The following is a 20,225-nucleotide window of genomic DNA, read 5'->3' as shown; positions in this document are numbered from 1 at the left end:
CTGGGAGGAGTCTGGAAGAGAAACACTGGGGACAACTGCTGTGACTGTGGTGGACCTGAGCCCTGATGCCCACTATCGGGATGGAGGAGGGAAAGGGGAAACTGAGGAACCGACACAGCACTGTGTGGATACAGACAGCCTGGGGTGGAGGTGGTGGGGATGCAGGAAACAGATCCAATTCTGAGTGGGCAGAGTGCAGAATCAGGGAGAGGAGCCTGCAGCAGTGTGTGGTCTCAGGGCAGACCCCGAGCTCCAAGCATAAAAATGAAGAAGGCCGGAAGGTAAGGGTGCTTGCCTGACAAGCTGAGTTTAATCCCCAGAGCCTACGTGATGAGAGGTGAGAGCTGACTTCTACAAGCCACTGACCATCACAAGCACAGCCTGGCACACATAAGCACACACAACATCGATAATAGCAATGCATCAATTTAAAGGTAAAGAAGAGTAGAAACTGCGCTAAACAAAGGTTCAGTGAAGTGTCTGTCACGAAAATTCCATCACCGGCACTGACATAAAAGCCAGGCACACAGGGGTCACAGGCATGTGAGCCCAGATATGCTCATATCTGATAGGCATGGACATTATATACATATGTGTGTATCTGATTGGTATTGGCATATATATTATATATAATATATATGCACATGTGTATGTGTGTATGTGTATATGTATGTATGTATCTGACAGGTATAGGCACACACACATTTATTATACACGTGTACATGTGTGTATGTATATATCTGACTGGTATGGGAATATATAATTTATATGTATTATATATGTGTATGCACATGTCTGTATGTATGTATCTGATAGGTATAGACACACACACATACACAGACACATATACACACACACACACATATATATATACATATATACATATATACATATATGATAGGCTATCACCTGGTGATATTCAAGTTGAGAGATCCTGTCTCAAAAACTAAATTGAGAGGCAATTGAGGAAGACACCCAAAGCTGACCTCTGGCCTCTGCATTCACACAAGGAGACATGCACGCACACACAAAGATAAAATAAAGCAGATAGACTGATGCTCCTGTGCCTCCTCTACCAATCCATCTAATTGAGTACCACAGGGATCCTTGGAGATGCAAGAAGCTAAGGTGCAGTGCAGTAGCTAGTGTGCTGGACAAAAGCACAGCATATGCTGTATTCAGTGTGCGAGGTGCTTGAATCCCCCACGGTAGCCACGGCAGCCACGGCAGCCACAGCAACAGCAATAGCATCGAATCTGGCAGGTAGGCAGAGTCACACCTGTAGTGGTCCATCCATACAGCAACTCCACAAGGTGTGCACACATGTCCTCATTTCATGGATACAGAAATTAATCGAGTATATCCTGAAAGGATGGGAAAGGCTTTCCAAACATTGTTTTTAAATGTGAAGGAGAAGGAGAAATGTATCCGTGGGAAAGATCCAGTAAACCGGGAGAACCAAGCTCTAACCAAGGTGAACCAGAAAAGGGCGTGCATAGAGTGTGAGCTTGAATGATCATTATTCAGTTAGCGGGTTCCCCTTCTGATGTGCTAACATAGCTCATCATCACAACCACTGTAAGAGGTGAATGTTTTCACCTCGCTGTACATGTGAGGGGACACCCAGAGGGAGCTGATACCACACAGCTGAATGGCATCAGAGTTGGGATTCAGATTCAGAAACATGCAAAGCTGTGCTTACTGTTGCAACCTGTGACCCTCTAGTAAGCATAGGAGACAGGGACAGCCAGACTGGAAGCTTTTGGCATAGAGTATAAGCTGGATCTAGCTTGGTGAGTATTTGTTACTTGGTGAGTGATAGAGATCACGGGCTAATATGAGTCCAAGAAATCTTTAATTGCCCAAGTGTTGTAGGGCTTTTGCCAGAGTGAAGTGAATAAATGTCTGTGCACCCTAGATAGATCACCAACAATGAACTAAAGAAATAATTTACGTGTCAACTAGTAAATACTGAGTTTGGGGTTACTTACAGGAGCATGGTTGACTCAAAGGCAAGCTACCTCACTGAACATGCACAATGACTCACAGAAGCTGCATCCTGAGAGTTCCCTATACAACTTGGTTTGTTGAAGAGTCTCCTCTCCCCAGCAGTGAATGCTGCATCTAAAACCACAGGCAGAAGCCTTGTGAGTCCTGTAGGTTTCAGGAAGCCCCTGAGACTTGTGACTTGTGTTGACTTCCTGAACCTTGTAAGCTTAATTTCCTTCCTGAGTCTTGAGGAGCTTCCTTCCCAAAAAAAAAAAAAAAAAAAAAAAAAAAAAAATGAGTTAGGAGGAAACAGTTATACTGCACCAAATCCAAGAGTGTTCCCTTCTCCTCCAGACAGAAGTCATCCGGAAGCGTCTCCACAAAGACATTCCCCACCACTCAGTCATCATGCTCAACTTCTGTCCTGACCTTCGGTCTGTGAAGCCCAACCCTAGGAGGACCCATGGGGAGTTTATCTTCCTCATCGACAGGAGCAGCAGTGTGAGCAAAACCAGCATCCAGTGCATCAAGGTACTGTGTGTGGGATTCTGTCCCCAGGAGCCAGGACTTAAGTACCTCAGCTGTGCTTTTCTCTGCCTGGCTTCCAGAGGACTTTTTGTTCCGAAAAGGCCACTTGTTCAAAAATCAGTTTAAGCAGAGACACCTAAACTCAATTTGCTCCCAAAATAAACCCCTTGAAGCAATGAGAGCCGAGGCAGTGATGCTGTGTGTTTACAAGGCGTGAGGTCCTTTGCTCTCTGCAAACTTGTGCTACAAACCTGTGCAGGATGAAGCATTCTCCTAGGTCCTGAGTGGGGAGGAGCATGGGAGGAGGGATGTCATCTATGTGCTGTGAGCGGAGAACACACAGGATACCTAGACCCTCAAAATGGAGCTTGGTGTTTAATCCAATTATCCTAAGTGATCACTCCTATTTTCACAGTTTCTACATGAGGAAATGCTTCTCGAAAGTTGTAGTGACCTACTCAAGGTCACACATAATCTGCAATCAATAATGGGTGCCCTGCTGTTCTCTCACCTAACATCATAGGGTCACTAGACGTATCAATAGAAACCAATAGAAAAGATGAGGTTTGCTCTGGGTAGATAGCTAAGTCGGTGCTTGCAAGGACGTGAATTAGATTCCCAGAATTCCTGTTTAAAAAATAATTTCCAGGTGTGGTGGTGCCCACTTGTAATCTCTGCGTTCAGAGGCAGAGATGGGTAGACGGGTGTGATTCACTGGCCAGTCAGCCTAGCAAACAAGCTCCAGTTCAGTGATAGACCTTGTCTCAAAAATTAAGATCAGGAGTGCCCGAAAACAGCACCCAAGGCTGTCATCTGCCTTTGACAAGTGTTTGCAAACATGTGTATGCATGCATTCATACATATTACACACACACATACACACATACACACAGATGCATACACACACATACACACAGACCATATACACACACACACATACACACAGACCATATACACACATACACACATCAAACACACATACACACAGATTCACATACACACATACACACATGCACGCATGTGCGCATGTGCGTGCACACACACATTAAACATTCTTAATTTTAGTTAAATTTTCCCAAACAACTAATGGTGGGCACAGCTCTGCTGCATGTAGCCATTTTAGAAAAAGAAAAAAATAAAAAAACAGAAACAGAAAACAAATAAACAACCAAGATACCAACATATTCAATACACTTACAAAGTCCACAGTCTAGTGTATAGCATACCAACTTGATAGCCAGTCAGAAGGCATGGGAATTTGGTTGGTTCTCCATGCAACTGAAAACTCCACAAAAATAAAATAAAATAAAGTTTTATACACACAGGTAGGTAGGTGTGTGTGTGTGTGTGTGTGTGTGTGTGTGTGTGTGCTGTGAGCCTAGAACACACAGGATATCATGCTAGACCTTCAAAGTGCAGCTTGGTGTCTGATCCATTATTCTAAATAATTGCTTCTATTTTCACAGTTTTCACGGAAGGAATTATAGTAAACTACCCAAAGTCACACTCTGCAGTCAAATAAATATGTATTTATTTCTGTATTTAATCCAAACAATATATATAATATGATATAATGTATATATTGAGAGAGAGAGGGAGGGGGAGAGCCTTCCTCACCCACCATGAAGACCATGAAGTCCCTCTTCCCTGTCAGGAAATCCCTAATCTTGTTATGGAAATATACAATGTCCCCCCCCTTTTTTTTTTACAATGTCCCCTTTTATCGTGACTTCTGCACATGTCTCTCTCCCCATCTAGAGTTATGAACTCATTAAGAGAGAGAACCGGCTTGTTCTCATCTGTCCCCATGTGGCCTACCTCTGTACTTCTGCATAAAACTCCTCCTTCTATTTATTGGACTGAGTAATAGATTGTAGCTGAGGAGAATGGGGGGGGGGACAAGAAAACAGTGGGCGCTCCTGTCACCCGAGGCTATCCTTCTCCTTTATTTTACCCATGGAGCAAACTCTTGTTTCCAAGGCAACAGACTCAGCAAGGGGGCGGGACTCGGGTAGAATCACAGAGACCAGCCTTTTAGTCTCTCCTAGTCTTGAATAATGGCAGAAACATCATAGATGAAAGCCATTGTTTTTCTGAAAGCATCTTGGCACATATGGATGTAAGACTGGTGGGTGGCTAGGTCCTCCTACCCCATGGACCACCAGAGGTGGCAACGGGTTGGGAGCTGTCCAGGGTGCTGAAGTGCTGCAGTAAACTTCCAGATTGTGGTTCTCTGTATTCTGTTTTGTAACCACACTGAGACACCGTCTTGGTCACCCAAGAGTGAGGTGGCATTATAAACTTAAAACAGTCTTTGGAGAGCATCTCATACCCTGCCCCTTATTTCTGAGCTAAGAAATTAAGTCCTTAAGAGGTGAAATGCTTCTCCCAGGATCAAAGGACTGGTGGTCTCTGCTGTTTCCACGCACTGCTTATGAGGAGCAGGACATGCCCCCTGGCTTTACAGAGCTCCCTTGTTTGAGTATGTCACTTTTGCTGCACACCATTGTTGAAGGAACAATGCCAGGTTCCAGAATCGATTCTGTCACAATTGCTATGTGGCTTTGGACAAACCTATTCTCAGTGCCGGACTTCATTCATCTTTTCTATGAAGTGAAAAGAAAGGAATTAATTTAGGGAGGGCAAATGTATGTCACGCGATGTATGTCACGTGGCCCTCTGCTTCCTTCTCCTTAGCCTAGGTAGACATCAATAACTCATCCTGTGTGTTTCCTAACACACACACACACACACACACACACACACACACACACACACACACCACCCCTGCTAAGCCTGGACTATGTCTCTGTATCTTCTCCAGGAAGTTATTATCATTAAAATGAAATTGTTTAGTAGCAAAAAATATCCCCTTTGTGAACTGCAGCCCTCCCCCACCTTCAGCACTTCAGAATTCTCTGGTTGTGCCTTTGTTTAGTTCTTCCTTCAGACCCCTTTCCCGGTGCAGTCTTCCCCCTTTCTCTTTCCTTGCTCCAGTCACTGGATTCAAGGTCATCCCCTTCACAAACATCTCTACGTTGGCCAATCCATTCGACTAAGCATGATCCTTAAAGAAAGGCACAGAAATTACTTGGGAGAAGCCTTGCCAAGGATAAGGCTGGTTGGGCATGGGGATGTTTGAGTCATTCTTTATGGTCCATTGGGTAGAAGTTTGGGGGGAAAGCAAGTCTTAGAGGGGGGAGGGAAGGAGTCAAAATGCAAACAGCCCACGCCAAAGGGGAAAGGTCAGGCAATTTAATTTCCGGCAGCTGGTCCCATTCTTCAGCCACGGCTTGCTGCCAAAAGCAGGGCTTTCAGATTCTAATAGGTGTGAGTCGAGACAATCTGTACGGATCAGCAGAGTCTCCTGCCAGCAGGAATATGCATTAGTGGCTAATAAAAAAGCAGATATTGACTTCCTCTGTAGAGACACAAAATGTATTGACACAGGCGGTGGGACATTAGCAGAGGCATTTAATGTGGGTGTCTGCAAAGGGAAACAGAAGAGGAACTGAGCTGCAGGGCTGTAGTGTCTGTGTGTTGTAGCAGCTGCTGGAACCAACTGACAACTAGTTGCAATCTATATTCTAGAGTGTTATGGTCTGTTTCCATGAAACCATGCTGAGATGCCAAGAGATGGGGAATAGGGGTCCACTCTATGGGGCCTAAGAGGCAACCTTTCTTCTACCTCTGCACTGAGGCATAGCCAAACACCAACAGAGAGATGTACTGGGAGAGAGTTTTCTTTTTATTATATTTTATTTATTTTTGTGGTCATTCCGGGGTACATATGGATGTCAGAGGACAGCTTGTAGGGTTCAGTTCTCTCCTTCCACCATGTAGGTCCTAGGGATTGGCATCAGGTGCCATCCAGCCATAACCAAGAGCTGTCTTTGCAAAAGCCAAACTCAAATAGGTTTTATGACCCAAAACAATGTCTCCGCTTTCCTGAGCCTCCACCCCTTCTCTACAAGACAGACGCATTAGTGCTAATACAGAGTCATTGGGCTGATCATAGCAGACACTGACTGTTTCCTCTGTGCCAGGCTGAGGCCCAGACAGACTCGAAGTCAAGGGAAGAATGGGAAGGTGGGGTTTCTGCTCAGACAGACTTATCGTCACTGGGTATCACTGAATGTGAATGCTAAGTGAAGGTGCTTAACGCCGTGGTGAGCACATCGAAGCTGCTGGGCACTGATCACCGTACCAGTTATCATCACTGTCACTTTTCATGCCCACCTCCACAGCATCCCCTCCTTGCTTGCTTGATTCCTTTCTGTGTTTTGGTACAGAGTTGAGAGATGTAGCCCAGGCTGGTCTGAAAGGATCTACATAGCCCAACTTGGCCTTCAGCTCCCCAGTGCTGAGATTTGGAGCATGCAACCACCATACAGAACCTCATTGATTTCCCCCTTCTCTCTCTCTCTCTCTCTCTCTCTCTCTCTCTCTCTCTCTCTCTCTCTCTCTCTCCCTCCCTCCCTCCCTCCCTCCCTCTCTCTCTCCCTCCTTCCCTCCCTCCCTCTCTCTCTCTCTCTCTCCCTCCCTCCCTCCCTCCCTCTCTCTCTCCCTCCTTCCCTCCCTCCCTCTCTCTCTCTCTCTCCCTCCCTCCCTCCCCTTCTCTCCCTCCCTCCCTCCCCTTCTCTCCCTCCCTCCCCTTCTCTCCCTCCCTCCCTCTCCCTCTCCCTCTCCCCCTCCCCCTCTCTCTCTCTTGTGTGTGTATATTATATGCATGTAAAAATTCAAGATTATGCACCTAGACTCATGCATATAGAGACCAAAACAGGATCCTGGGTGCTTTCCTCCATCATCCTCTCCTTAGGCCTTTAAGACAGCATCTCTCCCTGAACTGGAAGCTCACCTTTTCAGCTAGGCTATCTAGCCATCCAGTTCTCACAATCCACCCACCAATGCTAGGGTGACAGGCACCAACAGCCACGCTCAGGGTACTGCTTGGACTTGAACTCTGGTCCTCTCATTTGCAGAGAAAATCCCCTCCCACCTCTCCAGCCCCACAACTCGTTCTTAGCGCTTTTCTCACGGTCTCCTGCTAGTGCATAGCTACAGAAGATAGAGATCTCACGGACTCAGGAGGCCAGGAGGCATACTGAACCCTGGCTGCCCCGTCTATTAACCGGATGCCCTCCCACTGGTCACCTGCCTGCTCTGTGTGTCCATTTTCTCATCTGTAGACTGGGCATACCAACTGACCCGGTTGCTGAGGGCTGATTAGGAAGGTAGCATACTTAAAGTGCATCGTTTGCATCTAATAGATACAAGCCAAAGACACCTCCATGAGATCCATCACTGGTTAAAGGCAGGATGGTGCTAACTCGGGGGTTTTGGATGAGAGCTGGACACCATTGGATCAACCGTGTGACCTCTCCTCACTGTCAAGTTTGCTTTGGCGGAGGAGAATGGGCAGACCCTGCTCTCCTCGCCTGTGAAAATCAGCAAGTGGTGATGGAACTCTGAGGCCACTATAGAGTAGCTGAATAAGAAGGGATTTGCTGATGGCTTCGATGGGTCAACCTCTGGTCAGGAACCGCGGACTTTATGATACATGGAGAAGGAGTATGAGGTGTAGATAGGGTGTAGACAGATAGGTGGCTCCATGCTGACACTGGTGTGTAGGGACAGGGTGGCAGAGCCCCTGTCTGAGTCCTGAGAACCCCTCTCTTGTCTGGCAGGAGGCCATGTTGGTGGCCCTTAAGAGCCTCATGCCAGCGTGCCTCTTCAATGTCATTGGTTTTGGATCCACATTTAAGACAGTCTTTGCTTCCAGTCGGATCTACAATGAGGTAAGGAGAGAGAAAGTCTGGGCTTGGGTGAATTATGGGCAGTGTCTGACAGAGGAAGAGGGAGGGCATAGCATCTGAGGCCATCCTGGGGATCCTCAGATACTGCCTACCCAGGGAGAGCCCGAATCACAGCTGGGGCATCAAACTAAAGCAAAGCAACGCTTACTGGGTCCTTCAGAAATCCTCGGCCCCTTACAGTAGAGTCTTTGAGGATATGGGGGATGGAGAGCAGGGACAGAGGACACATCTGTCACACCCATGACCTGACACCCACCACAGTCTCTATCTCTTAAAGACCATGGGATCATGCAAAGTCACAGAAATGGATGGTGACAGATAGGAGAATACTTAAATGGCCAAGTGGCTGTGGATGGCTACGGGGTACTTATAAAGCTAAAGCTTAGCTGCTACTGAGAACAAAAGCAGCTCACCTGGGTCATTCTACCCGGAGCTGAGAAGAGAGAAGAGAAGAAACAAAAGAGAGGGCAGGAGAGAAGAGGGAAAGAAGGGGGGGGACATTATTGGCTACATACTACTAAAAAGCAATTGAGTGGATTTTTAAAATAAAAGAGACATACAGGTTGAGCCAGGGGTGGTGGCACATGTCTGCAATCCCAGCTCTGGGAAAGGGGAAACAGGAGATCAGGAGTTCAAGGTCAGCCTCAGCTATGTAGTGAGTTCAAGACCAGCCTGGGCTAAGTGACGCCCTATCTTAAACAAGTAAAAATAAGATTGTTGACCAACCACTGATTGTTAATCTTTAGATCTAGATAAACGAAAGGAAAAAAAATGAAACCTTTTTTCAGGGCACTTTCTGTGCATTCACCTACATTTCAGGTGGAGATTAGGTCTTCCATACCGTGACACAACCTACTTTGCTAGTCTATCGTGAACATGTTTTCACGCCTGAAAATGCCCAGCTGTGACACCATTTTAATGACTGCCTGGCCCACGACACAGAGACTGGGATATATTTCAGAAGCCTGGAGACTGGCCTTTTCCATGGCCCCCATGTTTTTCTAATTAGTCATTTTTGCTTATAGATTTCCTATACACCTTTGCCTGTCTCCTGGGCATGCATTCAAAGTGACATATTCATTATAAGACTGGATATTGACAACATTTCTTTTAAGATAATGATCTTGCATAGCCTAGGCTGATCAAACTCTCTAGATAGCTGAGGATGAGCCTGAAGTACTAATCTGCCTCCAGAGAAGATTACAGGGTTACTCCACCACACCTGCTTTAGGTGGGAATGGAACCTAGGGCTTGCTTTTTTGTATGCTAGATGAGAACTTTACCAACTAAGCCACACCCCCGCCCTCAGTGCTGACCATGCCCTCCAAGCCCCCTCCAAGCCTGGATATAGGGGGAAAGTCTTCCTGAGCCAGGGACAGGAGATTGTGTCCTGAGGGAATCAACTCCAATTGCAATACCATCTACCTGGTGCCAGTAACACTTAGGGAGCCAGGCACCACAAGGTCAGCCTAGGAGGGAGGGGGTCTAAATCACAAACTGGAAAAGCAAAGCTTTTTCTCAAAGTGCCACTGGGGGCAGTGCCAGAGTCAGATTCAATGTTCATGTCTGAGGGGGCCCAAAACCATCTCTTTCCCTCCCTGTCACCTGCTCCCCTTACCAGGCAGAGAGCATTACTTGCGCTGAGGAGTTAAAGCTCAAAATCCCACCTTTTTCAGGGGTGCTTATGTTTCTGAAGAAGAATCCAAAAAGAGCAATATTAGCATTATTCTGTAGATGAAGACACTTTGGATATTGATAGGAGATACATTACATCAAGATGCTGACTATTCTCCCCTTGGGTGGACAGGGGTATGGCTGAACTATGGGATGGAGAACAGAGTTCATCTTGGGGTGGGGGTGGGGACACTTAGAGTCTTCATGCCACCTGGGACCTGTCTGCCCTACTGTGGTCCTTTCCCTCAGGAGAACTTGGCCATGGCATGTGACTGCATCCAGAGAATTCGAGCTGACATGGGAGGCACCAACATATTCTCCCCTCTCAAGTGGGTCCTCCGGCAGCCACTACACCAGGGTCACCCACGGCTCCTCTTCCTGATCACGGATGGGTCTGTGAACAACACCGGGAAGGTTCTGGAGCTGGTGCGGAATCACGCCTCTTCTACCAGGTCAGCCCAGTCTGCAGACCTACCTAGGGTCCAGTTCTAGGCTACCTGAGGCCACCTGAGGTTAGGAGAATCCAAACCAGAACGAACTGTGCACTGCGCCAGGAGAGAGCGGCGCCTACATTTCCCAGAATGCTGTGTGTCCAGGGTACTTCCCAAGTTGGTCTTTTTTTCCTCTCATAAGATGAGGAGTTGCCCATAGCTCTGCATGTATGTCCAAGTGCAGCTTTAGAAAAGCCTGCTGCTAGTGCTGACTGGAAGTTGATTGTAGTGTGTTTGTGTGTGTGTGTGTGTGTGTGTGTGTGTGTGTGTGTGTGTCCATGATAGCTCCTTCTCCCTAGCCTTTTGCCTGAAAACATGGCCATCTCCAAGCTGCCTCTGCTGGACCATGCTCTGTCTCTTATCCCACTGGGGACAGTGATACAGACTTGACTCTGTCCCTGTCCCTCAGGTGCTATAGCTTTGGAATTGGGCCCACGGTCTGCTACCGACTGGTAAATGGGCTGGCATCGGTATCCAAGGGCAGTGCAGAATTCCTGATGGAAGGGGAACGGCTACAACCAAAGGTACACAGAAGAGCCTCCAGTGTCCCCCAGCACTGCAGCAGCTGCCGCTGAGATAGGCCAGGGGGTGAAGTTGAGATGTCAGCCCAGACCTGAGCTCTACACTGGGCCACTGAGCCTTTATAAAATGCTTTTCTCCTTTATAAAAACAATGTCGGAAAGCCATCCCTAGAATGTAAGGTGTGTTGTCTACCGCTGGATCAGCTACCCCAAGCCTGCTGTGCCTTCCTCCTCTCACCATCCTTTCTCTCTTCTTCCGTCCACATCTTCCTCACACACCTGTCTACTCTGTGTTCTGTCTGACGCTCTCCAACAGATGGTCAAATCCTTGAAGAAGGCCATGGCCCCAGTGCTGAGCGACGTGACTGTGGAGTGGGTCTTTCCTGAGACCACAGAGGCCCTGATCTCTCCTGTCAGCACCAGCTCCCTTTTCCCTGGGGAACGGCTGATGGGATATGGCATTGTGTGCGATGCCTCCTTGTACATTTCCAATTCCAGATCTGTGAGTACCCCAGATATATGGGAGATTGTCTGGGGAGCTATCTCCTGCCCCACCTCCATCCTCAGCATCCTTCCAATCCCTCTTTAAGAAGTGCTCACTCATGGTCGGTTTTTAAGTAGTTACAAACTAGATGCCTAAAGTGACTAAGTTAAAATGAACTTAGTACATCAAAAGACAGGAGCTGGGGGCGTGGCCCATGGCTGGGGGCGTGGCCTCGGACTGGGGCGTGGCCCTGTCGGTAGAGTGTTTACCTTGCTAGCATGAGGACTTAAGTTCCATCCCTGTGTAGAAATGCCAGGTATGATGGCACGCACTTGACCTCTGACCCTTCTCATGCATGTGTGTACATGTGCATGCATGCCACCCCCAAGTGCACCTACACTCACAAGAACATACATACACACTTGCTTGTAACTGCAGACACGCATTTAGAAAATAAAATAAAATTGAAAGAAGGAAGTCATGAAGGAGAGCGACCATGACTGAACTCCTAGTTAAGGCAAAAGGAGCAAAGCAAAGGGAAGTGTTTCCAACTGCCTGGGTTGTTGTTGGGTTGTTTTGCTTTTTTTTTTTGTTTGTTTGTTTGTTTGTTTTTGGTTTTTGGGGGGGTTTTTTGGGTTTTTTTGTGTTTTTGTTTTGTTTTTGAAATGTTTCTGTACTGGAACAGGGGCCATGTTTGAATGGGTTTCTAAAAATAAAATGTTACATGAAGTGTCCAGAATGTTTAACAATTAATGCAAGTGTGTTGTGGAAGGTGAGCTCTCTAACTATGCAGAGAAAATGCTAAACAAAATAGTGGCCACTGTGGTTGACGATCACGTTTTATTTAATTTTTAAACGTACTTGGATCCCCGGAAGACACACATTTCCATAGAAAGGAGCTGAGCACACTGTTAGTTCATTCTCGTGGGCTGGTGAAATAGTTCAGGCAAGACAAAGTGCCTGCCTCACAAGTCTGAGAAACCAGTCCACCCCAGAACTCACATGTTCGGGAAGCGTGTGGCATCCACCAGTGCTGGAGAAGATGAAGGCAGGAGGACCTGGCCCTGGGACTGGCTGGTCAGGCACTTGAGCCCAGTGACAGACTGTAGGACACCGAGAGACAGACCCTTTCTCAAAGGGATAGACCGTGTTGAGTATTGCCGAGGGTGACCTCAAGGTTGTTCCCGGAAGACATACAAACATGCACAAACATGTGCTCACACGTGTGCACCATTTTTCCAAGTTCTATTTTCTTCACCCATGAGACTGGCCATCTTTTCTCCCGCTACTGGCAGGTGTTGGATAAGCAGCACCTTCATGTGTGGTTGGTGTAAGAATGACTTGCCATTACCTGCCTGGGAGGCAATCTAGAAATAACTTGTGAAATTAGAAATGCTCAGATTGTCTGATCCCGAAATGTCCCTCCTGGGATGCTGCCCCAGAGACGTAATGGCAGTGTAATGGATTTACAAACACATATTTTACGGTGATAAAGACAAAAGGCCATGGCACCAAAGGAGAATATTAGACAGCCAGATGTTGAAGAGGTTAGCAAGCAGGATGTTTTAAGTACAGAATTCAAGATAGTAACAAATGTATCTGATTTTTTTATAAAATAAATCAAGCCCTCCAAAGTGTGTTGTGTGTATGTGCGTGTGTGTTTATGTCATGAAGAATAGAATCGAAGAACACATAGTTTATTAGGAGACAGAATGTTATTTAGAACTACATTTCTAAAAATTTGCAGTGAATGAAGTCAGTGTTTTTAAATATCACTGTAATATATAAGAAGGGATTCTATTCTCTCTCTCTTTCATACACACACACACACACACACACACACACACACACACACACACACACACATTTTTGTTTTCATGTTGTATTGTTGAGACAGAATTGTACTTTGAAGCCCAGGCTGTCCTGGAATTTACTGTGTAGCTCAGGCTAGCCTTGTACCACAGTTGCATAGTTCTGATCAAAGATGTGAGTCACAATATCCAGCTCCATGTTCTCCATCTTTTGATCAGAAGTTAGCCTCAATTCTCTAAAGAAACGATCGATCACCTCTTCTTTACAAATCCTCAGAGGTAGCCTCTTCTTCCCCAGCCCCACTGCTCACCCTTTGCTGGCCATGGAAGTCCTCGCTGAGTCTAACTTCTCTCTCACCCTCCTCCCGTTGCCAGGACAAAAGGCGAAAGTATGGCATGCTGCATGCTCAGGAGTCCAGCAGCTCTGTCTTCTACCACTCCCAGGATGAGGGACTCAGCCCAGGCAGTGGAAACTGTGCCAAGAACGTCAACCAGGGGCAGACCAAAGATGCCCACCCATGCAATGGAGACTTCCCTGACCATCACGGTTGGTCCTCTGCTTCCTGCTCTGTTCCCCTTTTCACGTGGCCAACGTGATTGCTGCTTTACACTGAGCACTTACTATGTGCTAAGCGCTTGCTGAAAACAATCTCTGGGACCAGTTAGCAGCTATGGGTGTGGTTGTGATGATACCCACTGTACAGACTGGGATCTCGGCGACTGGCTAAGGTCATGCATGCTAAAGAGTTGGTCAGCCTAGACTTTCTCAAAGAACATGCACTGCCTCTGACAGGGAGCATAGTGTGTGGGGGGAAGGGATTAGGGTATCTCCTGCCCTCCGACCCTAACCCTGATAAAGCAGAGCAGCAGAGACCACAGCAGGAACCCTCCCACCCCCACCAGGCTAGAAAGCATATCCATTCAAGATTCATAGACAACTGAAGGTTGTGGGAAGGGAGAGGGGTTCCTGGTAGCAGAAACCCTCAATCAAAGTTCATGAAGGCGTGGCACATAGAAAGCACTGGTCATTTGTTCTGTACCTGTCTCTAAAAGGGTGTGGGAGGGGCTGGGAAGACGGGTCAGTGGGGAAAGCGCTTGTTGAGAAAACAGGAGAATCTGAGTTTGGATCCCTAGCACACCTGCATAGGGATAACAGGCAAATCCAGGAAGCATTCCGTCGTGTTGTATAAATTCAACGTGAAATAATAAACAAATAAAAAAAAATCGGGGCCAGGGCCAGGAAAATGGCTCAGCGAATCAATTGCTCACTGCACAAGCAAGAGGATCAGAATTCGACCCCAAAACCCACCTAAAATTATTTGAGTGGAAAATGATTAAGGAAAATCCCTGACATCAACTTTGGGTCCTATCTACACACACATGTGTATACACACACACACACACACACACACACACACACACACACACACACACAATGGGGAGAGTAGAAAGAACAGTTGCTGAGTAGACTATGGTCAGACCTGCCAAGGCTTTAGATGCTAAGGCAGGGAACATAAGATGTCTCAAAGCAGGGAGAGAGCATTTAAGCCCCTATCTTTCCCCATTACCCTTAACCCTGATAACTCCCTTCTCACTGCCCTTGCTCAGGTCTGGATGTCTCCCGGCGGCGGAGGGCATACAGCACAAACCAGATCTCCAGCCACAAGGCTTGCTCAAGGGCCACCACGGCCAGCGACCCTACTGGGACCACCAGGAGATACCCACTGCGAAAAGCCAAGGTGCAAGACCTTGCCAATCAGAGCAGCTTGGAGAGCCAGCAGTGGCAGATTGATCTGCAGGTACCTAAGAAGGGTAGGGTGGGAGGAGCTGGGAGGAGCTTGGCTTGTCTGTGGCCACACATAAGAACAGGGGAGAGTGTCTCATGAGAGCATGGAGAATCAGGGAGAATGCAGAGTACAGCTCCGGCTGCCGCCAAGCCTCCTGATGGTATTAATTTCCATTTGAAGCATATTTATTGATGACCCTTCAAACTGCATCATCACTGTCCTAGTAAGAGACCCCTCTATCCTTAGCTGGACCTTCATCTGCCAGCTATGAGCCTAATGATGCTTTTCCAATCATGATGCTCACAGGTCAGTGAGCTTGCACAGTCCCTGCACAAAGCATTTCCCCCTCGGGACACGGTACCAGTTTAGACCCTTGTCATTAGGCTTTAAGGTACCTGGGAGAGAAAGGCATTTGGAGATCAGTCACCCTTACTTGGTACAGATGTGGCCACTAAGGTCAAAGTGCTTCCCCAGGGACCCCTGATGTACTTAAGACATGTTAATCAGTCTTGGGGTCAAGCCTATTCTTCCTCATTCGTTTCGGAACCTCTCTGAACCTCAACTGCCTCATCTAGAAAATGGGGAGAATTGTATGTAGGTGAGCGAGGCACTGTGCACCAACAGATATAGATATCGAGTGGAAGCTGACTTCAGGTGAAGCAGGCATTAGTGGGTGTGGGGTGCGGTCCTGGCCCAATGTCTGGCTACAGCAGATGCTCCTTAGTGGCAGCTGCACCTGCTGAGCGCTCCAGGCAGGCTAGCTACCTTTCTTCTTTCAAGCTTGCTCCTTAGCGCTTCCTCCTCTCCTGCCTGGCTTTCTCCCTCAATATCTCTCCCCATCACCTCTTCCTCTCTCTCTCTCTCTCTCTCTCTCTCTCTCTCTGTGTGTGTGTGTGTGTGTGTGTGTGTGTGTGTGTGTGTAGATTCCCCAGAGACTGTGTGTATAGATTCCCCAGAGACTGGCTGGGCGAAAGGCTACTGTTGCCATGGAAACCGTAGCAGAGTTCATTTCTCTCTGACCCAGTGTGAATGGTAGTGATGTCAGTAGAGAACATCTGTCTCTTGTGGGTGAAGGGGTCAGGGAGTTGCAGCTGGGCACTTACCCACCAGAGGCACCCTAAAAGTGGCCAGTCTCTTTTTCTTCCATGTCCTGAGCATTAGGTCCTTGACCTAGACACAGAAAGATATCCCTTTTATGAGGAGGAATACCTCCAATACATATATATGTGTGTAATAGCATATAAAGACTCTCAAGGTTTCTCGATATCCCCAAATTTTCATCCCACCTAGTAAGTGGTTATATCACCCCTTACCAGGACATGTGTGTGGTCTAAGAAACAGGAAATTTGTTTTGGCTTAACAGTCTTCCATCACATACTCGACATTTGGAAGTAAATCCTCCAAACAGTTCAGTTGGGTATAAAGTACAAATAAAGTCTCCCTCCCCTACACCAACACCCACTTAACTCCGAGTACGTCTTTCTAGAAATACCACGCACATACACATATATACAGAACACATGCATATTTTAATAGCTGCTTATGTAAATTGTCCTCCAACATACTGTCTTCATGTTTTTTAATACATTTTTATCTCATGTGTTTCCTCTGTGTGTACATGACCGGGTGGGAAAGTGGGTGTGCATGTTTCAGAGCCCATGTGGAGGCTTGAGGACAATTCCTGGGAGTCAGTTCTCACCTGGCACCCATGTGGGTCCAGGGAACAAAACTCAGGATGTCGGAGTTGGTGGCAAGCCACTTTACTAGTTGGGACATCTCAATGGCTCTCTTAATGCCTTTTGAATTCACTTTTATATACAGTGAAATCACAGTCTCTTTCTGATGAACAGTTGTCTGTGGCTGACATTGAGATCTGTCATAAGTTTAAGGTAATTTTTTTTCTCAAATATCTTCCTGCAGTGGGATGAAGAAATCCTTCTTTTCAGTATTGTGGAATACTCCTTTACATGGATATACCAGAGCTTACTCATTCTCCCCAGCTGATGGAGATGAAGGTTACCCCTGGCTGGCTTAGAACTTAATGCATAGACCAAGCTGGCTTCCAACCCACAGAGATCTGCCTACTTGATCCTAAGTACTAGGGTTAAAGGCATGTGCCACCTCACCCAACTGTTTCCAGATTTCTCCTATGATTATCAATATTGTAACAAATACACTCAGCTTGCACATGTTTACTCTGCAACAACCCTGTGGTTCGCCTAGGGTTGAATGTGTAAGAGTAAGGATCTCTGTCTCAGCTCACGGACTTCAACCGGTGACACACAGCCCATTGTCCCGGTGTGCACCGCTGCAAAAGAGACCCTGACACACTGAGCATTTTTGCACATTTGGATATTTACCTGTCTCTAATATAGGGGGAAAATGTGGTTTGTCTTCAATGCCATGGCTCTGAACATTTCCACTTGGCTAGTTGATATATGCTCAGTACGAACTGCTTGTAGATGAAGGAACCCACTATTCTACTTTTGTCATTTCCCTCCAACTACATTGGAGAGAATCCCCCTTTTTTTTTTTTTTTTTCTTTTCTTTTTAAGGTCAGAATAAGAATAATTGTTTATTGAGTAGACCTGGAGAAAGCTAATGGTCTGGGCAGTAAGTAGGGTAGGTACCACCTGCAGCTTAGGGCAATGGGTCTCTTAGGGCATGGGGCTAGATGTTTTTCTGTGCTTGGAAGAAATTTCTCCTGTGTGTAGCTTCTGGGCTTGTAGTTTGTGCTGTGAGGAGGAAGGCAGTCTGGTAAACGATTCTAGGATCTTAGTGTGAGTCAGCAGGATAGTACCACCCAGTCTTGTAGCCTCTGCTGTGTAAATCAGGGCAGTCATGTTACCCAGCACTGGGTTGTAGTTGTGAGGCAGCCTGGCCTAGCACTCCATCACAATCCCTGAGTCCCACAACGTAGAAGAACTAACTCCTTTCCTGTGTGTCCTCTGTGCACTGCATTACACACAAACACACATGGTAAAGAAATTTAAAAACTATTTAAACAAGCATGTGTCTTTTCAGAAATCAGTGGTTTGGTAGGACCCAGAGGATCCTGAGTTCTTGGGAAGCTCAAGCTATACCAAGAATGTTTTCTTTTCAAAATAGAACTCCATCATACATGTTGCAAGGATATTTCCCATCTACCCCTTGGCTTTCGGATGCTTGTTTATAACAAGCCCAGGAACAGATAGATGAAATTATCAAAACAGACTGTAAAGTCCATAAACAAAGCCAAACACACATGCTAGCTTTGTAAGGGTAGTATATCAATAAGCTACGGAGAGCCCTGCTGCATTCTGTAAACAGCACTAAGGTCTGCGGCATTTGGGAAATCAAAGGAAAAGCCGGTTCCTATCTCCTCGCAGGAAAATAAATTGCATATGAATCAGACTTAAAACACACAAACAACAACAAAAAAAAAAAAAATCCCCGAAACTTCTAGAAGATTTCCTTGGGGGTGGGAGAGACCTTTTAAGCACACCATACGGGGAGACATAAGGGGAAGGGTTGGTAATTTTAACTACACACAAAAAGGTTTTAAGCTTTCTGCCAGAAAAGAAAGTAGGTTTGGAATTATCCATGCTTCGTGGTTCTCTGAGCCTTGGAATTGACCCATGGCCTGGAATGTTTCTGGTTTCTGTTTCTCAAGGGTGGTAGGGACTAAGTCTTGGGTCCCTGCTGTGGAGTCCAGAGAGAGGGGGGAGGGGAAGGGGAGGAAGAGAAGGAAAGGGGGAGATAGGAAAAAGAGGAGGGAGGGGGAGAGGGAGGGAGGAAGAGAGGGAAAGGAGGAGAGAGGAAGAGAGGGAGAGAGGGAGAGAGGGAGCGGGAAGGAGGGGAAGAGGGAGAGGGAGAAGGGGAAGGAGAAAGAAGAGAGGGAGTTGTTGGGGAGCAGAAGGAGGCTGCGGCCACCATGAACTTCTCTTCCCCACCTTGCCGCCCTCCTCCTCTTATATCCTTCCTCCTCCCTCCCTTCCCTGCCGTTTGCTCTCCTCCTTAGCCCCTACTCGACAGAGGCCAGAACCCAAGTCAGGGTCCCAGACTTCATGGCCCAGGAGCCCGCAGGCCTTCCCTACTTCCCCAAGGCTGCCAGCTCATGCGGTTCTCTGGCCAGGAGCCCCGGGCCTGGAGCCCCGTGAAAGAGCGGTACAGTGGCTACAGACAGAAGTCTGCCCCTAACAGCCGAAGCTCCGAAGACCTGGGTAAGCAACCGAGGTCCAGGAATCCGAGGGGACAGGAAGGCCGTGCCCAGTTTCAAATAAGGACAGAGTACTTGTGTCCATCTCTGTCTTTGTGAAAATATTGCTCGGAGAACCTTTCTGGTTCAGATTCTACCCCATCTGTCCAGCCCATCAGAGATAGGCTTCCAGAAAGGTGGATCTGTTCCTCCCTGGGACAAGGCCGAGCCACCTGTGTGGCATTAGCATTAGGAAGGAACTGTCCTTTAAGGGAAAAGTCTTTGTGTTTTCTAGAAGCGACAGCCCCCAGGGGAGGTATGATAGTCTCTGTGAGTGGCTGCCTGTTTGGCCTCAAGTTCAGCCCTCGTGTCCCGTGTCCCTCCAGCCACAGAGCTACCCCCTTGTCTCTCGACCTTCGAACTGGAGATATCCTCAGACTTGGAGCCCACGGCTGAGTCAGAGGAGATAGCCACTCCCTACAGGACCATCACTCCAAGCCCTGTGCTGGGCAAGGCTTTGGTCAAAGGACTGTGCGACAACCGGCGCATGCAGTGGGAAGTGAGCTTCGAGCTGGAACCTCCAGCCCTGCAGAGGGAGAACACACAGAACGCTGACATGTGGAGCGAGACTTTCCACCACCTGGCGGCCCGCGCCATCATCCGTGAATTCGAGCATCTGGCAGAGCGTGAGGATGAGATCGAACAGGGTGAGCGACCAGGATTGGGGGTGGCCATATTCTGCCTACCTCAACCTTGTCCCTTTCTAAAGCTCCACCCACATCCTAAGGCCCGCCCCCCAGAAGCCAAGCGCCACACCTACTGCCCAAGATCCCTTCTCTAATTTTCGAACTCCCACCCACACCCAAAGCCCTCAAAGTCCTTACTCCGTCGCAGTAATCTAAGGTCAGCCCTAGGTTACCCTCGCCTACTAGCTTCACACTGTGCGG

The 20,225-nt window shown here is 47.4% G+C and overlaps 1 protein-coding gene across 1 annotated transcript in view; it reads left to right on the top strand.

Annotated features, from left to right (window-relative positions):
* The window catches only part of VWA5B1 (von Willebrand factor A domain containing 5B1), a gene marked incomplete at both ends in the record, with an annotated part of 41,754 nt that overhangs the window by 10,250 nt on the left and 11,279 nt on the right, over positions 1 to 20,225 (top strand). Inside the window, 9 exons of the mRNA XM_080921616.1 lie at positions 2,344 to 2,520; positions 8,205 to 8,315; positions 10,257 to 10,459; positions 10,908 to 11,022; positions 11,336 to 11,521; positions 13,690 to 13,861; positions 14,923 to 15,113; positions 19,102 to 19,303; positions 19,665 to 19,985. Coding sequence (XP_080777742.1) covers positions 2,344 to 2,520; positions 8,205 to 8,315; positions 10,257 to 10,459; positions 10,908 to 11,022; positions 11,336 to 11,521; positions 13,690 to 13,861; positions 14,923 to 15,113; positions 19,102 to 19,303; positions 19,665 to 19,985 — 1,678 coding nt within the window. The remainder of the gene's footprint in view (positions 1 to 2,343; positions 2,521 to 8,204; positions 8,316 to 10,256; positions 10,460 to 10,907; positions 11,023 to 11,335; positions 11,522 to 13,689; positions 13,862 to 14,922; positions 15,114 to 19,101; positions 19,304 to 19,664; positions 19,986 to 20,225) is intronic.

The sequence above is a fragment of the Micromys minutus genome (genome assembly GCF_963924665.1).
Source record: "Micromys minutus genome assembly, chromosome: 9".
Classification (NCBI taxonomy): domain Eukaryota; kingdom Metazoa; phylum Chordata; class Mammalia; order Rodentia; family Muridae; genus Micromys; species Micromys minutus.
This window is presented reverse-complemented; position numbering and strand designations above follow the sequence as displayed.